This window comes from Talpa occidentalis, unplaced genomic scaffold, assembly GCF_014898055.3.
Source record: "Talpa occidentalis isolate TD23 unplaced genomic scaffold, MPIMG_talOcc4v2.1 talOcc4.8, whole genome shotgun sequence".
NCBI classification, from domain to species: domain Eukaryota; kingdom Metazoa; phylum Chordata; class Mammalia; order Eulipotyphla; family Talpidae; genus Talpa; species Talpa occidentalis.
The window spans coordinates 39,629,564-39,649,107 of record NW_023605194.1 but is presented as its reverse complement, the minus strand read 5'-3'; the positions used below and the strand labels follow the sequence as shown (position 1 = coordinate 39,649,107).

Sequence of the window (19,544 nt, the reverse complement as noted above, 5' to 3'; positions counted from 1 at the left end):
TTACCTCAGAAAATCCATGAGTCACCCTCAATGATGGCAGGATGTTGGCATTCTGAGAGAAATAGGAACTAAGAATGATGGAGGAGACATTAAACTCGAGTCCATCCAATTCCACATTTACTGAGCTGGGTCCAACTAATGGGGTGGTAGGGCTATTCTCTATTAGTATGAAGCTTTTTATTTGATTTTTGATTTCTGATATGACAAACCCTCACACTTGCATTTGAATGAGACAGATGTGTGTGAGGTACAGTTCTGTTCTGTTGTTCGTAAGCAACTCTGTTTTGTCCATCCTGGAGTTGTGCTTCATTTGTCCTTGAGAAATGTTAGGGTTTCACAGTATGACTCTTGAATTCAGAGTTCCTGTGGTGTTTGGATTTTTATATGCAGCTGCCTTTTTTATTTTCTTTTTTGTAAAATATTTTTCTGGCCCTTCATCCACAAAACTTGAGTTCTGCCTTCCTCCTAGCTGCTACCCAGATCTAAATAGTAGGGCCTATGTAAATTTATGTGACATTTTCACTAGAAAATTGCTTAAAAAATGAGTGATATTTCTACAGTTTACTGTTATTCACTTTAAGTACATTTTCTGACAATATGTCTTCTATTAATCATTTAAGCAATAGTAAGAGCCTTAAAGGAGTGTATTCAGAAGTAAGAACCCATGGTTCATTTAGTGCTGTCTAAAAAAATTTCTTATTGATTGGCATCCTCTGTGGTTATGTGATGTAATATTTATAGTATGTCACCCAGCCATACATCAAAACAAGTATGTCTGTTGTTTCATTTCCATGGGAGATGTTGATTTCAGAGAGGTCAGCTCACTTTTAGGTCACTTTGTGGTCAACCACTCGACCAGAAATGGGAAGTGACTAGATTTATGTAGTTATTGAAAATGGCTTCACAGATGCTTTGGCTTCTGCAATTCTTTCCTTCCCTACCTCCACCTCACCTCCTTCCTTCCTCACTTGCCCCCTGTGCACCCATTGGAGTTTCTTGGCATGTATCCCCACAGTCAGATGGGCTCATTAAATCTGTATGTGAGCAAGGACATTCTACCAGGCTGTGGAGCAGCACCTTGGCCCTGCTGAGGCAGGAGCAAAACTGTGCCTAGAATTTCTCTTTGCCATTCATCATAATCCCTGGCTGAGAAATGTGCAGTGCCATGTTATGGTAGGCCCTTAAACCTGCTTATGCCATGTGTACCCGCTGTGCTGCTATTTTGGGATGAATGTTCAATGGAGGTGAATGTGATAACCAGCATCCTTCAGGATTTGGACAGGAAGAGAGTGGTGAGGCAGAACTGGCCTGGAAGACCACCACATGCAAAAACCACTTGGGGTGTCCTATGGACTTGAACACAAGTCAAAAAATGAATCAAATATGGCAAATGTGGGGGCCCAGAATAGTTTAGTCTTCCCTTGTGTTGGGGTTCCTTTTTTTTTCTTCTTTTTAAAAATATTTTTTAAAGATGTATTTGTGCATACAAGAACTGGGGTGTAGGCCAGAGATGGGGTGTGTGTGAGAGGATTCACCAGAGACAGAGTGGGGAACAGAATAGGCAGATCTACTGAAATACACTGCTGAGGGGAGCAGCGGGCGAGACAGGAGAGGTCTGCTACACCATGTGGGTTGCTCCCTGGCCGGGGATCAAACTCATGCTGCAGTAGCTGTGGACTGCTTCATAGTGCTGAAGCTTAACCCCTTGTGCCACGAGGGAGGCCCCCTTTTCTTCTTACTGCAGGAAGACAGCAGAGTAAACATTAATAGTGCACAGGGTAGGGCTCACCTGTCAGTAAGGGTGTGGGTCTCATGGTCTCCGAGATCTGCTTCTGTTGTTAAGCCTTTTGCCATTTGTTCTCTCCTGCCACTCCAACCTCGAGTGGGCCTCTCTTTCCTCCTTCTTCCTCAGTACACCCCTCTGTATTTCTTACAACTTTGAATTATTTAAAACATGACACCCTTTCTTTGTTTCCCTCCCAGTCTGCCCAGTGTCTGCAGCACTCAGCCAAAGGGAAGGAGGGAGGGACGCCATGCCTGCTGGCCATCCTGGGCCACCACCTTTTCCCAGGAATAGGAGCTGTAAAACTTGTGGCTTACATAACCCAGCTAGCATTCTCCAGCTAATCTACAATCTGGGCTTTGAAGATCACAAGAAAGCAAAGGTCATGACCCAGAGATCAAAGTGACAGAAGCCCACAGAGTAATTGCTGGTTACCCTCTGCCGAGGGCCTTGGTCTGTCCTGTGGGTGTATTGTTTGCAGGGAGACTTCAAACATGTTGCCGGTGAACTGTGAGGAAAATCAGCTGGCCTTTGCCAGTTGTCAGGCATTCATTAATGCTGTAGGTGAGCTCACCTCGGCTCATTAGAGTGAGATCATTGTCATCTCTCGGAGCATCTGGAGTTATTCCACTCACAGTGTTTGTTCATTACTCTTTGGTCTTTATTGACTTTTTCTCACAGACCTTCTTTACCTAGAGGTGTGAGAGGGGTGGTTATATAAGGAAATTGGAGTAATAAGAAAGGAGGATATGGAGGTATTTATTGTAAATTAACTTTGAAGCACACAGAATTCAAACAAGTGAAAGCTTAAAAAGAGGCTTTAGACATCATTTAGCCAGTCCCCTTCATTGCACAGATGGAGAATCTCAGAAAGGTGGCAGAAACGGAATCAAAATCATACAGCAAGATAAGCTCAGAGTCTGAACTCTTCCCTCTGCCCTGTTAGTCCCAGGCTTTCCAAGATTAAGACTGAGCCTCTCTTTAGTTTTCTCCCCCCACCACTTTAAAGTTTCAGTTTCTTTAAATATGTTTCATTTAAGCCATTGCTAACTTTTAAAAATTAATCAGACACATTTAGCTGTTGATCAGTCCTTTCAGTCAGCATGAGGTAACCAGTGTTTCCAAATGGGGTTGATGTCATCTAGTCCTAAGCAAAGAAGTTTGAGGTTTTGTTGGCGTGTTCACCTTGTTCTGTTCAGCTTTGTGGAAGACTGGAAACAGCTCATGGATCACACGTTGCTGCCTGCAGGGGGCTGAGGTAGGGCATCAGTGGCTTGCACCATGCCTCCCTGGCCCTCATGCATGGGGTCAAGGAGACAAGAAATAATGGGGAAAAACATAGAATGCCATACTGGGAAGGAAGTAGGGAAAACTCCAGTGACCCCACATCCAGTTCCCTAAGGATCTGGAAACTTGTTATTTGGGGGGTAGAGTTTCCTCAAAGAAAGAAACATGGCAGCCCACCCCACGAGGAGACAGTGGTGGTCCTCCTCAGCTTTTCTGTGGTTGTGTGGTGTTACTGGGGAGCAACCAGCTCTCCCGGGATAACAGTTGTGGGCAGGAGGAAAGAGCATGCTCCGCTCCCTTTGAAGTCCAGATGAAAAATGCCAGAGCATTGGGATTTGGCCAGAAAGAATTGATTTTGGAGTGAAAAAGCAAACAAAAAAAGCTTTTTTGATGTTCTTTTCTCCCCCTACCAGTTTTAGGTCTCCTTTTAGAGAAGTCCCTTAAGAAAATGGATATGTGAAGAAAGAGAAAATGTGAGAAGCTCTGCATGTGGGTCTCACTTTTTGAGAATCTTTGCAGACAGAGACAAATGGGTCTTTAAACACCTTCCCAGGATCCCTGCTCTGCTCTTGATAACCTCACCTTCCATATCACAGCTCAGAGTGCCCCTGACTTTCATCATCCAGCCCAGGGCTTTTACTGAGTCACCTTGGGAAGGTCAGGAAAATTGGAGTTGCCCTCTGGAGCTAGGGACGTGAGACTTGGAACCTAGACGGATCTCTTTTCATTAAGCAGTGCCCTGGCTTAACAAGCAGTTTTATAAATCTGAAGCTGTCTCCGGGTGTCACAGGATTTATAGACGGGGGTTTCAGCCATAAAGTGGTTTATGATGGCTGCCTTCTGTGTTATTAGTAGCTGTCTCTTCCTTCAACCATTGCTGTTTGATAATAGCCTTAAAACACCCAGAATTACTTACCTGCAAGCCCCATTCCCGATAGCCCCTGTTGACAGTCTGAATAAGTTTACTGCCCTTTTGTTGTACTTTACCTTCAAAACAAACTGATTGAACCATCAATAGCTCGTGGAAGCTGACAGAGGCATGTCATCTGGACTAGCCCTTGTGATTGCAGGTTATCTGGGGGAGTTAACCTTCCCGCATTGTTAACTGAAATGTTTTATGTACTATGCAACTTTAGGATACGGCTGTGATAACCCCAGTAACTAAGTAATACATCACGGTAAAGAGATTTTGGTGCAACAAATAACCCTGGATTAAATTTACAAGGGTTGAATTGATATTGTAAAAGCCTTCATTCTGTGGCTTAGGGAATCCTCTCGTATTTTAATGGCAAACTTGTATTATACTCAGGATGGAAGCTGCAGCTTTTGACACCCTGACATGACCTAGAACAAAGAGAAATAGATTTCCTAAGACCGTGATGGCACAGGCAGGCAGAAAGCCCACTGACTTATCACTTGGCAGTAATGCTTGCAGTCAGCTCCAAACCACCAAGAGGCAGGCACACCTGATAGACATGGCTGCTGTCTGGGTGCTGTGCGCCACAGACACTGATGCAGGGGGGATCACTAGAGAATTGGAGAGAAGACCTTCGCCACCTTACCAACTTCTTAATTCCCAAACTGCTGTTCCTCATGGACAGTGATTCTCAGCAGGACCAACAGCATCCACCTTACTTGAGAACTTCTTAGAAAAGTAAATTCTGAGGCTCCACTCCAAACACAGTGAACCTGGGGGTGGGCCCAGTGATCTGTGTTTCAACACAACTCCAGGAGATGCTGATTCTTGCTCACTTTTGAGAACCACTGTGCTAGAGTATATGCCCCTTGAGAACAGGCACCTGGTCTGTTTTGTGCCTCACCTTATTCTCAGAACCTGCACAGTTCCTGGCAAGCAGTAGCTGCTCAACAGTTATTTCTGGGATGCCTGACTATATGAGTAAGTAAATGAAAGAAGACATTTCTAAGGGAGGAACATTAGGCCCTCGATTGAATCTCAGGCTGGACTCTTCTTTGTACCCCTTCCTAGTGTCCCTCAAACCTCTCTAAGTGCCAACCATCTGGAAACCCCAAGTTGGCCATCAGGATGGGAGTCAAGTCATCCCTAGTTTCAGGGGTGACTGGCAGCCTATTTCATGGGTTGTTTCCTCAATTGTATAAGAAGAGTGCTCTGAAAACAGCAGCTCTTTGTTATCTAAAATTTTTAACTAGCTTAAAAGCCAGCACCTCTTTCTCTCTCTCTCCTTTGATTTCAGGGCTGTGATCCAAAGTGGGGCGAAATGACAATGTGCTGTCTGTTGTCACCGTGGTTCCTGCCAGCCCTATGAAGACATCTTTCATTCCATCATTAAACATTGGCTGATTTTCTAATACTGATGTTTTCCTCACCTGAATATTCATCTTTTCCCACCCTACACTTAGTGGGTGTCTTTACTCCTTTGAGCGTCACTCCTGACATATTGTTTCCATCTGTACATGTCTTTATTTGAAAGAATCTGTTGTCATCAAGACTTTGCTGCTACAAGCAGAGATGGAAGTCTTCTTGACATTGACTGAGGCCAGTGGGGATTCCCCTGGAGGAAAGAAAGGTCATTTCAGCCCGTTGTAGAATTTTTCTCATGTGGGGTAAACTTAGGGGGCATTTGGAGAGGGGTGGGAGGTGACACAGGGAGGAACAGGAAAGAAAGTCTTAGACTGAGGTCAGGTTGAAAGCAGGAAGTTAACCGTCAAGTTTCTAGGACCTCAGTTTTTGGGACTGGGCATTTCTGGGGAGGAAGAGTATACTTGTAAAGAATTTCGGAGTATTTAATTTTAGAAATGACTAATAAAAAGGTTATGCTGGGGATGTCTAAGCTGTTGTCTCTGGCATTGACTGATCAGCTATGTAGTTAAGTCTTTCACCTGCATAAGCACGTGGAAATCTCTTGGTGACGTGAGGCCACCTTATCAATGTTGGAGTAGGCCTTGGGGCTGTCTGAGCTTGAGGTACACTAAATACCCCAGAGACTGTTTACAGAGAAAAACCTAACTGCTTGGCATTGCTTTAGGGTTAGGTTCTTTGAAAGCTACTTGACATTTTTTGTTATTCCTCTTCCTCCTCTAGCTGTTAGTTTTAAGTCATTCGATGTGTAAAGTTAGATCCCTTTCTCCCAAAACTGCTTCCAAAATAGCTGTGACTAACCTCATTCTTGGCAACTGGCTATGCTGGGTTCTAATTTCTTTCTGTGAATTTCTTGTCCGTTTACACTGAGAACCCCATTAAGAGCAGGAACCATATTGTAATCACCTCTTGATACCTGGGACCTGGCATATTATAGGTGCTTAAGAAATATTTGGACAACTGAAATGAACTTGTATTTTACTGAGCCCATGCCAGTGCTGTTTTCCTAGATGGCATTAAGGTGAACAAAAATACTGAACCTTGCCTTCATTAAGCATACACTTTAGGTGAGGACATCAACTGAACACCAGTAAAGCGATTTAAAACAATCAGTTGTTAGATTGTATGGTGCTGACAGTGAGTAGGACAAAAGCAGTGTGGGCTGGAGGTACAGAAGAAAACGTATTGGGGACTGGAATTTGGAAGATGAGTGAATATTGACGAAACTGGATACAGAAAGTTAATGATAGATTCTCATGGAAATAATTCCTTATCTACCTGCTTGAGGGCAGTTTATCACAGTGAGTATCAAAGCCTCCAGAGGAATGATTAGCTCATGATATTTGTTGGGCGATTAATATCCTTTCAAAACCAAGTTTACTTGTTACTGTAGGAAAGATAATCTTCACATTGTCAGTGTGGAAGGAACTGAGTGATGATAGGAAACAGGGGTCATTGGGAACCCTGTTTGGTTTTCAAGCAGCATTTCTTAGCCATATGTGTTCCTAAATGCTATCCCAAAGTCATCCACATTATTACAACATGTGTCCTAGTTTGTTGTCCTGATGGCAAGTCGAGGAATCCTATTTCACTTTCAAATCGATCGTTAATTGTTATTACAGAGATGAGAGTGATACAGATGACCCACAGGAATGGCAGTGACATAGTGATTTGGTCAGGTTAGAGGTTAATTTTTTTTTTTTAAGATTTATTTATTTATACAGGCACAGGGTACAGTCAGAAGCACGGGAGGGTGAGAGAATTCACCAGAGCCAGAGTGGGAAATAGAACAGGCAGACTGACAAAATACACTGCTGAGGGGAGCAGTGGGCATGGCAGGAGAGATCTGTTGCACCATGTGGGATCCTCGCCGGCTGCCAGGGATCAAACCAGCGCTGCAGAGGCTGAGGGCAGCTTTGCAGCCCAGTGCTTAACTGCTGCACCACCAGGGGAGGCCCAGGTTATAGGTTAATTTATCTGAGAACTTCCCATTTAGCAAAGAAGCTGGGTTCATTTTTTAGAATGTATGGAGGAAGAAATCACCTATGTAACCATAACAGTTAATTCTGTGTGTGAGAGTGTGTATGTGTATGTACATGCATATCTGTCTTTGAATCAGTGAACCCATTAGTGTATGTTTTTCAAGTTTAGTTGTGTGTCTGTATAAAATATAACAGTTTACATTCCCCAAAGAGTGATATTTCATTCCTTGTGAAAGAAGAGAAGTTAAGGGGCCTCCCTCGTGCCCTGGGGGTTAACTCAGCACTATAATGCTATCACCTCTGAGGCCTGAGTTCGATCCCCAGCCAGGAAGCTAACCCACATAGTGCAGCAGACCTCTCCTGTCTTGCCCTCTGCTCCCCTCAGCAGTGTATTTCAGTAGATCTGCCTGTTCTGCTCCCTACTCTGTCTCTGATGAATCCTCTCACCCGCTGCACCTCTGGGCCTATACCCCAGATCTTGTATGCAAAATAAATAACTTTTTTTTTTTTAAAGATTTATATAAGCAGTAACTAAGATATAAACTTCTGAAGACCTAATTTCTGAGCCTCAGACAGATTGTATGTTTCTTTGAGGGTCTCACCCCAACCTTCCTGAGTAGTTTCCAACTTTTGCCTTCCAGATACTTTGTTCTGCACAAGCTGCCCAACTTGAAGTTTCTGGATGCCCGGAAAGTAACCAGACAAGAGCGGGAGGAGGCTTTGCTCAGAGGGGCGTTCATGAAAGTGGTGAAGCCCACAGTAAGTTATCTTCTTCCTCATTGTCACACAGATTTCTATCTCATCTCACTGGTTCTTCCTCAGTGCATGAAGATGTCCTTCTCTGCGTTCGGAATACAGGATGTATGCACCAGGTTTTCATCTAAGCTTATACTGTTGAGGTGTAGGACTGGGTATTAGCTGGTTCTTCCTGTGCTCAGTCTAAGGGGACCTTATTTGTAAGGTGATTTGGGCCAGGTGGCTCTTTCACTATACACAGCCCATCTGTGATACTCCTGGGGGGCATTTCAGGTGTCCTTGAAGATGGGTTGTTTATAATGCAGGGTGTCTGAAGACCTGAAGTTGCAAAAGGAGAGAGAGGAAAACGGGTATTTACTGCTTCCTGGATGGATAGGACTCCTCTAGTTACTCGGAGACTAACTCCTGAGTACTCTTCTTGGTACCAAAGGAGAGGTAGTGGAGAGTGATTTTCTTCCTGCCAGAGGTGAAGGCTTGACAGTTTTCTGAAATATCATCAACAGTAAAGATCACTTTTTCTGGATTGGTGTGTGTTCTCCCCATGGAGCTCTTGATGCTCATGCGATTAATGTTTCCTTACCTTTCCTTGACCACTCTACATCGAGGCTGTGTAAGTGAACTTGGTGTCATTTGAATGACAGTATTGATGGGTTAGGGGTGATTTGGCTTTGGGTCATGGATTCAGACAGAGGGTGATATGTAAGAACATGGACAACTATCTCTTTGGGAGGAGTTGGCATCATTAAGTAAAGTCTGAGGTTAGGAAATGGACTTGATGACCCTTGATTACCTCTTTGCACATCCATTAGGGCTACTGAAGTTCCATGGAGCTACACAGTCACTTTCTGTGGCATCCTAGCTTGTGTGTTGGAAACATTGACCAGTATTTCCAGGGGCCCAGTTTGTTCTCACTTACTGACTTAGTGTGCTCTGCACATGCATTGGAAATGATTAAGAGGGAAAGAGAAAAAAACAAACAGAACCAAAGCAGAAAAATGAAACCTCTTCCATCAAGTTGCTCGGCTAGCAGCAGACCTCAGGCCACTTTCTTTCCCTGAATCCATGAGGTGCAACTTATTTCCCGTTATGCCGAATAAAATTGTTAACAGTTGTGGAAATATATGATATGGAGGGTATAATAATGGCAGATAAATGTATTGTTACCTGTTTCAGCATGTGGGAAATTAATTGAGTGATTCGTTTCATAGCTATTAAAGTGTTAACAGTTCTCCTTATCGAGGCAAAGGTTTGATATATTGCTCATGACTGCCTTTAGTTATTCCAGCTTTTGTAATTTTGTCCAAATGAAATAATTTATTTCTTGGCCTCCTTTTTTTTTTTTTGGAGGGCTGAAAAGATTTCAGAGAAAGTCAACATCACCAAACCAAACATAGTACAACAAATGAACTGTTTATAATATCTTGGCTTCCTGCCCATCCTACATTTCTTGCTTTCATGTAACATATACTTCATAGAATAGGTCAATATTTCTCCAACTCTCATTGTCTTTGACACGGGAAGCTCTTCATTGTCACTGGAAATCTAAAAAGAGACTAAATATAATACCCATCATCTCTGAATGGGGTGCTCAGGAGGTAACTGCCACTCTCCTAAGATCTTTGTATGGAGGTGTGTGATTCCTGACATAACCCCATAATGAAGAGGGAAGGGAGCTCTGGATTATTCTACAGAAGAGATAACTCAGGCCTATGGTCATTAATTGGAGGCCACAGTTAGCTTGCTGGTAATTGCTGGAGCTCTACCTGCATGTGTGCTTACAGAGCCTATTATCCTACCACTCTGATTTCTTCATCCTGTAGCAGTGAGCTAAAAATTTCCCCCGTGCATCTCTCTGTTCAAACAAAACCTCATAGGAAGGCCTAAATAAGGAAAACAGGTAAAAGTGGGACTGTTATGTTAGAGCAGAGGTGGTGGGGGAATTGAAAACCTCTCCTGCCATTGAAAGTGAGTGTGTCTGGCTCCTTGGAATCCAGTAGTAGCTGGTTCTCTGAGTCATTAGCAACCTCAGCAAAAATGCTCTTTAAAGCTTCCAATTAGTTTCTAATCAATTATAGAATTAGCTCATGTCGGTGTGATTGACTCTAATATCCTTACTAACTGTATTACACTTAAAAATATCCATTAATTATTTAAGGAGGGACAAAAATGCTTGGACAAAGCTTGGGGCCCCTCAGTTCTCTTTGTAGAGTCACATGGTGTCCAAACTGGAGAGGGCTTCAGAAACATCTGGTCCATCGTGTCATTTTATGGATGAAGGGACTGGGGGAGGATGCACTTTCCTGAGGCCACACAGTGCTGGGGAGGCAGAACTGAGGCCACAACGCAGGGGTCTGGTCTTCAGCTTTACATGTTCTGTTTATGCATGACCTTTAAACGCAGCAGTGGATTTTGCTGTCTTTCTGGTTTTGTCACAAACTATATGCTTGTCTTGAATGGCAGGCAATTCCCTTTTGTCTGTTGTTTTCAGAAATAGGCACTGGTACTTTTCTTGCAGATAGAAGGCAAATGAGCTTCTTGCTGAATTAATAAATTGGTGTTCAAAAAAGCTGGTTGTCGCCTGCTCACAGTATGTGCAGACATATGTTTGTTCCCATGCAGGTGTGTATATATGCTTTCTGTCTCTGTGTATATATACATATGTATGTTCTGGGAGGTATGTGTACACCCCGAGTCGACTTCTAAGTGGAGAGCAATTTCCTCTCCATGAATTGCCGATGCTGTGCTGAGCACACTTGGTGAAGACCTATTTTTCATAAAGGAATCGGAATCTCAAGTTGGCTTCTGTCCCTTCTGAGGCAGCAGCGTCCTGTTGTGCTTATTCAGCAGAATGCTCTGATGGATGATCAAGGGGGCCGTGATTTGGAGAGCTGTTTTCATTTTATTCCTGACATAAAGTATTTGGGGGAATGGAAAATGCCTCTCCAATCACAGCCGTTGCCTTGCAGGGAGGGAACAGGCAGTCTGGGTGTTCTCAGCTGATGCAAATGCAAAATTACTTAGGAACTAATAACCCCCCAGTGTCACTCAGGTTTGATTTGGTACCTGGCAGACTCTGGCACTTGAGTGTGAGTTCTCACTTGCCTTTTCTCACAATGACTCGTTTCTACTTCAGTGCTGCCTTTTTTGGATTTTGTTGTTTAAAAACTGCCTTCTGTCTGAGTGCTGATTGTTCTAGAAAGATGCTGTCACTCATTAGGAAGTGATAGCTAATGTTACAGTGTCTGCTTTCAGCAACTGTGCATGTGTGTGCGTGTGTGTGTGTGTGTGTGTGTGAGAGAGAGAGAGAGAGAAAGAGAGAGAGAGAGAGAAAAGAGAGAGAGAGAGAGAGATTAGTTAATGGACCTGCAACAGCTAGGTTTCGCTCATTTCCAGAATTTTAAATAAACTGTATCTTTGTCGAATAGGCAATGTAGTGAGCACCAAGGTGGATGCAGAGAAGGTTGAGGCCCTAAAGAAAGGCCTCTGCAATGATCAGACCGTGACCCCCTCATGGTGCACTAGGAAATATAAATCAAAGCGACACAGAGGTCTGTCCAGGAGGGTGTGTGTGGTGGGCACACCAGCCGTGCACATCAGAGAGACAGTTCAAGAAACCGACAGTCAGAATTACTTAATTATGTCCTGGCTTTGTAATTATTCATCCCTGTTCTGGCAAAGAGCACAGTTGTCATTTCTTTGACATAATTATTTAAAGCTGAGCCCTCTTGTTTACAGGCACATATATGAAGTGGGCTACTGGCTGTTTAATCTTCAGAACCTTACCAGAGTGATGGGTAGAGCAGCTCCAGGGGCAGCTGGGCTGGAAATCACAGCCTGTGTTAGAGGGGGCTTGGGCATGTATGTTCTTGCTTGTAATTGTGGCCATTGTCTTATAGGTAAAATATGGTAATAGGTATGTTTGTGTAGACATGTCCTTGCAAATGTTTGTGAGTCTTTTTTCTTTGGACACGATGGGTTTTCTATCATGGTTTCCATACTTGTGTAGTTTTGCAGTTTATATATTGTTGTGTATCTGTAGGTATTGGAGGGGTGCAATGCTTGTGGGGGGATAAGGAGAAAGAGAGAGGGAAGTGTGGTGTGTTAAATGAACATGCTTCTGAGTATGTGTACTGTTCAGGTATCTTTTCCAAAGGTTGGAAGTAACTTGGGTCCACAGATCACTGACTTTCATGACTACACTACACAGTCTGACTCTTGACACTTGGAGATGTGTCCTAACTCTCCTGGGTACCTTTGGTTTCTTCCATCTGTGCCTATGTTTTCAGATTTTCTCGAAAAAGAGAAATCTAGGATAAAGAATGGAAACCTAGGAAAGCTGACTCTTCATTTGGATGGGGAAGCTGCTCATCCATTGGGATGTCAGTTCCAAGAGGGCAGGAACTTTGTGTGTTTTGTTTGCTCCCATATCTCTTGTACCTCATCATAGGGGAGACTCAGCATGACTCCACACGTGAATAAGTCAGTGGAGGGTGGTGGGTGCCTTGCTGGTGGATGTGGTGTGGTCACATGCATCTGACAGGTGTGATCCTCTCCCTCTGAGTCATCCACAGTGTTATAAACCAATGATGCTCCAATAAAAAAAAAAAAAAAACTATTGGAAGAGCTATCATGAGAGATGATTCTTAATTTTTTATTGCTTCAATATGACCCTCTGGAAATAAAAGGAAAAACACCTTTGCCTTAAGAAAATGTTGTGTTTTGCATCCATGCATTGACAGGGAAGAGAGATTCTGAGCTGCGTTATTTGTTCTTCCAAAGGTTGGTACATCTTATGGCCATCCTAGTCTGATGTCTTGGCTTTTCCATCAGGTAGCATTGCTGGAAAAGCAGGGTGTGAGATGAGGCTGTGCACACTCCTTGTCATACTGTTCAAGGTGTTCCCTGAGTTCTCTGAGAATCCGCTGGCTCATATTAAGGTTTTAGGAAATAAAAAGTAGCTTTACTCAGCATACAAGTTGGAGTACTTTTCAGTCTGTGTATAGTTAAAATGAGATTTTCCCTGTCCTAGTGGCTATTGTAATTTTTGTTCTGTACTATAAAAGGAACACTGCCTGGTGGCCTCTTTGGTTTACTTGTTTTTTATGTCTGTTCTTTGCCGATTGCTACCTATTTTAAAGCACAATGTGTGTGTATGTCTTTCATACGTCTGTTAATTCTATCTCTTCAATTGCAAACACATAAAAGGTTATCAGAAACTACCCCTAGAATGATTGCAATTACCGACATTTATTCTACTCTCAACATTTTCCAGATTATGTATATGACATAAAGCCAAGAGGTGACTAAATAAATTTTGTCAACCACAAGTAGATTTGGTTAAAACTAGATAAGAAGCCAATGTATGTTGGATGTTCTCAACTGTGCCAAACACTCAGAAGAAAACTACAAATGTCAGATAATTTTTTGGATATTTCTAACCACCTGAATATGTGTGTGTGTTTTATGATTTTTTCCCTGCTTTCCCACAGATGTCTCTTGTCTAGAGACATATTCAGATTCTATTTTCAGTTACTTCATAGTAAATTTTCAAGGGAAGAAAAATTTTTAATTTCTTTTTTGGAACTGCTTAGGCAGTGTGTTTAGCAACAACTCCAGAAGTCAAAAATTCTCAGTTTGTTTGTTTTTCATTCTTATTCCTGATTTCACAGTTTGCCACATTCATTTGAGGGGGAATCAATTATGGATTTTTTATTTCTCCATTTTTAGCACCATGGCATCCTGTGTCTCCAATAAATGCTTTCAGAGTATTTCTCTTTGGAAGCAACTGCTGTCACTTTTCTTTCCTCTGCATTTGGATAGCAATTCTGTGAAATCAGAGAAGGACTATTGTATAAAGATTGTATTTCCAGTGTGCTGGCAAAGCTCTATGGCGGGAGGAATCAAAATCTGCAAAAGCGGACAAGAAAGTAAAACATAACTACAGGTGCTGCTAACAGCTTCTCAGAGCCATTTCCAAAAACCCCTGGGGCCCCACCATGCTCTGAGCATATAGTAGGTGTGACTCTCTATCATGCCCAAGGCCTGGTCGAGATACTATTGTGTCATTGGCTTTGACAGCACTTCAGTGGCCCAGCTCCACACTGTTCCTCTTTTTGTCCTCCAGAATGCTCACTTTTCCTCAAAGGTATTTATACAGATGCTTGCCTAGAATATCATGGAAGCAAATGGCATTTTGCGGGGAATTAGCTAAGTAATGTAGGATACATTGTAGAGCCTCTGGGACCTAAGAATTGGGAGAAGTATGGTAGATTGCATGATTTGCCTAACCCTGTCCCTTTGTCTCTTCCCTTGCCATGGCTTTCCCTCTAAGGGAGGGCTACAATTCCCCATCACATTGACTTTGAAGATTTATTTATTTATTTATACAAGCACTGAGTACAGTCAAAAGCAACGGAGGGTAAGAGAATTCACCAAAGCCAGAGTGGAGAGCAAAATAGGCAGAGTGACGAAGTACATTGCTGAGGGGAGCAGTGGGCGCGGCAGGAGAGGTCTGCGTGTCATGCGGGACCCTTGCCCAGTGGCCGGGGATAGAACTGGCGCTGCAGAGGCCACCGACAGCATTGCAGCCCAGCACTCAACTGCTGCACCACCAGGGGAAGCCCCCCATTGACTTTGACTTTGGACATTTGACACTCTGACCAATGGAATGTGACTGGAAGTGACAGCATGCCAATTCTGGACCAAGGTCTTATGAGACCCCATGTGTTTCCACTCATTCCTCTGAGATCTGCCATTTGCTATGAAAACAACATGAGACACACATTGCAGACCTGAACTTGACCTGAAGCCTGAGCAGAACTACCATAAATGTGTGGTACAAGAAGAGCAGCTTCTCATAAGCTCCTAGGATTTTGAGGAGCAGCGTTGCTATAGGAACCTGACTCATAGATAAGCCATCCATCCACATACCCTGCCTCTGATCCTTCCTTAGCCACTTGAGCCAAAGCTCTTAACTAGCACACAATTTGGGGCTTAGTGCCATAATGTCTGTATTTGGTGACACCATACCAATTTCTATAAACTTTCTAGAAGCTTAACTAATTAGGCCTCAAGACCTAAGGGTCAGTTGAATGCCTAGTGGTGCATTATTGGATATATCAAAATTTTTCAGATACGTGAGTAAAAATAACCACTGCCATGCACTAAGTGTCCACTATGTACAAGATATTGTATCAGAGATTTAACAGTCTTATCTCTTTTTCCTTGAACTTGTATCTCTGCATGAGGAAAGAAATGATCCAGGAACTTACACAAATACCTAAATTTAGACAGTAAGGTGGTATAAGCTTCTTCTTTAGATCTGCCTAGGCCTCAAGCCTTTTCCCCTTGTATATTTAAATTATTTGAACCAAGGAAAAAAGGTAGCCTAAAAGTTTGTGCTCTGACCACTGTGTACTTTAATGCCATTAACCAGGCATGGAGCTATGATGAAGCCTAGAAGATCAGACCACCCAAGGGAGCCAAAGGTAATTTCCAATGTTGACCTCTGATCCCCACCTCTAACCCACATTTAAATGCATGAGCTCCACTTGCCCCCCCACTACCCACTGATTCTTTGCTTTGAGCTGGGTGATTCTAGGCCAGGGGTGAGAAGTGGTCTGGAAGTATAGGGCAGTTTGTCTAGAATCAGAGAATCAAGGCCAGTGACAGATTTGAGTGAGGGAGGGTCAGGAAAACATCACTGTTCCCAGTCCTCAGGCAGACCAGGGCCTTGCTCTCCAGCCTCCTCAACTCTGGGCTTCCTAAAGCGCCGCCTGGATTAGAAAGTCCCTCTGGGTCCCCAGAAACATCAGATGGCAGACACTGAAGCCTCAGGGAGACAGATATCCTAGAAGGAGGGGAAGACTGCAAGAGAGGTTGGTCAGTGGGCAACCACACAGATGCTAGACCACTAGGGAAAAATCTTGAACATTGTTCTGAAGCTAAATTTGATTATATGTTAACATTATTTGTGAGTCTATGGCTAAGAGAGAAGTAGAAAATGAGGATGGCATGGTCCTAATTTCTGCTCTTGAGTTCTGGTTCTTTCCAAACAGCCTGCAACTAATAGCAGATGTACTAGTTTGCTAGGGCTGCCATAACAAAATACCACAGACTGGGTGGCTTAAACAACAGAATTTAATTTTCTCTTAGTTCTGAAGGCTAGAAGTCTAAGATGAAGGATTTGGCAGGGCTGTTTTTTGCTGAGGCCTCTCACTTGAACTTGCAGATGGCTGCCTTATCGCTGTATCCCTTGTGGCTATCCTTATGTGCACAGGGATCCCTGATATCTCTATCCAGATTTCCTTCTCATCTCAGGACATAGTCATATCAGATTAGGACCTATCCTAATGTATTCTTACATCTTAATCACCTTTATATTGGCCCTTTCTCCAAATATAGACACATTCTGATATCTGGTGGTTAGGACTTCAAATACTAACTTTATTTTTTTGGTGGGGGCATGTGCTGTAGACCTTACTAGCAGACAAGAAGAGTGAAATTTAAGAGGAAGAGATTGAAGAAAAACTGGTGAGTTTAGTGATAAAAGGGATGTCTCTGATAACATTTCTTTTTCTTTTCATTGTCCGCAAAATCTCAAGAATCAAAGCACAGGCTAGGTATTAGGATGAGGTGATAGGATAACCTTCGGTTTTTTATTTTGTATGGAAGTAAAGGTCTTCACAAAGTTTGATTAAAATAAAATTTGACCTGTTTGCCTGAATGTGTCTAATATGTACTGCTCAGGGTATCATCAGGTGAGTGCCAAGTGGGTAGGCACAGGTAAGTAGCAGCACTAATAGGAGCTCTCGTAATGGCATGCCCTTCCTTAACATAGTAGACTTGGAAGAGTCTGATGCTCAGAGCAGAACATCTACCTTTTCCCTAGAGGTGCCCATCTTTAGTGAGGATGAAAAAGAAGCTATTTCTTGTGATAAGTGAGATTTTGGATACAGTTACACACTTCCTGCCTTTTTCTCCAGAGAGCATATTTCCCCCTATCAAGGCCTGAAGGATATTCAAGTTCTCAAACAGTTGTTGCATTTGGCTTGTGAGTTTGTTTTTGCATCTCCATTGTTTTGTCCTCCTGTGGTCACCATGTCTAACTAAGGGAACGCTTGTAGACTCCACTCCAAATGCATCTCCTCTTGCCCTCTGACCAGGCACAGTGCACAAGCATGAAAGGGCAGGGCTGCCCTTGGGGTCCCTGAAGGCTGGTGGCACAATTAGCTCTTTTATTTGGTTTTCTGCTCCTTACAGTAGAGTGTCTTAGATTAACAGACAGGGCACCATCAATAATGCACAGATGCTCTGTAATTGGGGCTTCCTTTGATGTTAATTTAGCTGAGTTCAATGCTATTGTCAGTGATAGCAATTACACTCAGCCTTTTCACCAAGGACATTTTAGGATAATTTTATTTTTCATGTGCATTTTAAAATATGGCAGTAAATTTTGAGCTACATTACCTGAATTAGAACTCATTATTTCTTTTCAATGATGAACTAATGCTCTCTGTCTAGTCTCCAAAGTTTATATGTATGTATATATATGTGTTGTTTTTGAAGTGGGGAATTTTAAGTAGGGCTTCTACTTATAAAGCTTTAATTTGTGAGTGAAATTTAGAAGTAAGTGACTTGGTTTTTTGTTGGCATGTTGAATTTTCAAGGAGGCTATCTGGCTGAGCGACCTTTTCCATGTTTTATTAGGCCCATTTTTATTCATTCCTCCCACTACCCAACCTTTACTTTGGTTCTTGATGTGATTCAAGGAGTTGCCTCCAGCTGTTTTGGGAAGGTCTAAAATCTGAATTTATTGTGGCTATTGTATTCCATGGAAAACCTATGATTCTTACTTTGCTCATAAACTGTTGTCAGGTTTGCTATTCCCTTTGGGGACTAGCCCCACTTCAATTTTGAGGACTCCATTTATGTTTGGGTTAAAGACCAAACTTGTACTTTCTGATGTCTGCTTCTCCAGTGTTAATACAGGGAATGCAGCCCTCCTTCACGTTTGTTGTGAGGATTAAATGAGCTAATGTGTGTGAGGAGCTTCACTCTGTCTGTGGTTTCAGCCTTATACAGGTGTGACAGAAATATCCCTTCAGTAGAAAGCATACTTTACATTTTTATTTTGGGCATTCTGTTTTTCACTCTCAGCACAGTATTCAGGAGACTAAATGAGATTCAACACTCTATGATAGAATAGACTTTGTGTTAAATGATTTGCCCACCTGTAGGCCAGGGCAAGTGTCCTGAGCATGTTTAAGGTTGGCTAGGCAGAGTTAGGATGCTCAGTAGGTTAGATGAATTAATGCATTTTTGATTTAAAGTATTTTCAGCTTATGAAGGCATGATTGGAACATAACCCCTTCAACAAGTTAAGGGAGAGTTGTACTTATACAAAATGGTCCTAAGGCTTTTGTTAAACCTCTATTTCCTGATTAGAGTGAAAGGCTTAAAAGAAAGGAATATGGGTAGAGAAAGAGGGCTTTCCAGTCATCCTGGGGCGCCCAAGGCTCGGGGTATCCCCAGATACTGCAATGTCTTTTAGTGCCTGTTGTGATGGTGGGAAGAGGGAACCAGGCCACAAAGGAGGCAAATAGGAGCAACTACAGTGTGGTGAGAGAGGAGGGTCCTTGGTCCCTATGAAGACCAGAGGACAGCAGAGCAGCAGCCAGAGGGGACAGCTGAGGAGTAGAGAAGTTTCCTCACAAATCAGGAGAAGGATGCCTGGTGCAGAAATAAGCCTTTAAGCCCTTTTGTTTGGGTGACCTCAGACTCAACTCCCTTAATCCTCCTTCAACTCCCTTGGTGAATCTGGAAATCAAGGCTGATGTTTAGATCCTGGAATTTGTCATTGGAGTCAGCCCCCATCTGCCCCATAATAAAATGAAGAAAACTGGGAGTAAAGTCTGGGGGCCTGTTACACTTGTCCAAAGTATATTATCTCATCATGAGATGCGTTTTGAAAACCCAAGGTTGAGACATTGGATCTCCGGATTGTTAGGAAACTGAGAGCTGTGTTACACAAAGCCACATTTGAAAAAGAAAAAAAAAAATCTGTTTCAGTTCAGTATAATTTTTTTTTCAAAGAGTCTAATTTCTGAACTCATTCTAATTTTTAGTCATGGGATGTTTTGGAAAAGATTAAATTACAATTTTCTTTTTATTCCCTGTGTTCAGAAAAGCCTCATACCAACTTGTGACTTCTGCACTTTGAGATTGTGGAGGCCTCATCTGAACACTATGAATTGCATTAGTGTAGGTAAAAATGGACAGGGTAAGTAAAACACTAAAGTCTGAAAAGCTTTGCCTCGTTGCTTCCCCTCCCTTCTTCTTTTGCGCATTATATGACTAAATGTGCAACTTTGTTCACATAACTGCTACAAACAGTTCA

At 42.7% G+C, this 19,544-nt stretch overlaps 1 protein-coding gene across 2 annotated transcripts in view; it reads left to right on the top strand.

The window, feature by feature from the left end:
• LRMDA (leucine rich melanocyte differentiation associated) overlaps positions 1-19,544 on the top strand; it is a 975,008-nt gene that overhangs the window by 555,574 nt on the left and 399,890 nt on the right. For both annotated transcript variants that reach the window (XM_054690432.1, XM_054690431.1), the window contains exon 5: positions 8,032-8,149. In XM_054690432.1, coding sequence (XP_054546407.1) covers positions 8,032-8,149 — 118 coding nt within the window. The remainder of the gene's footprint in view (positions 1-8,031; positions 8,150-19,544) is intronic.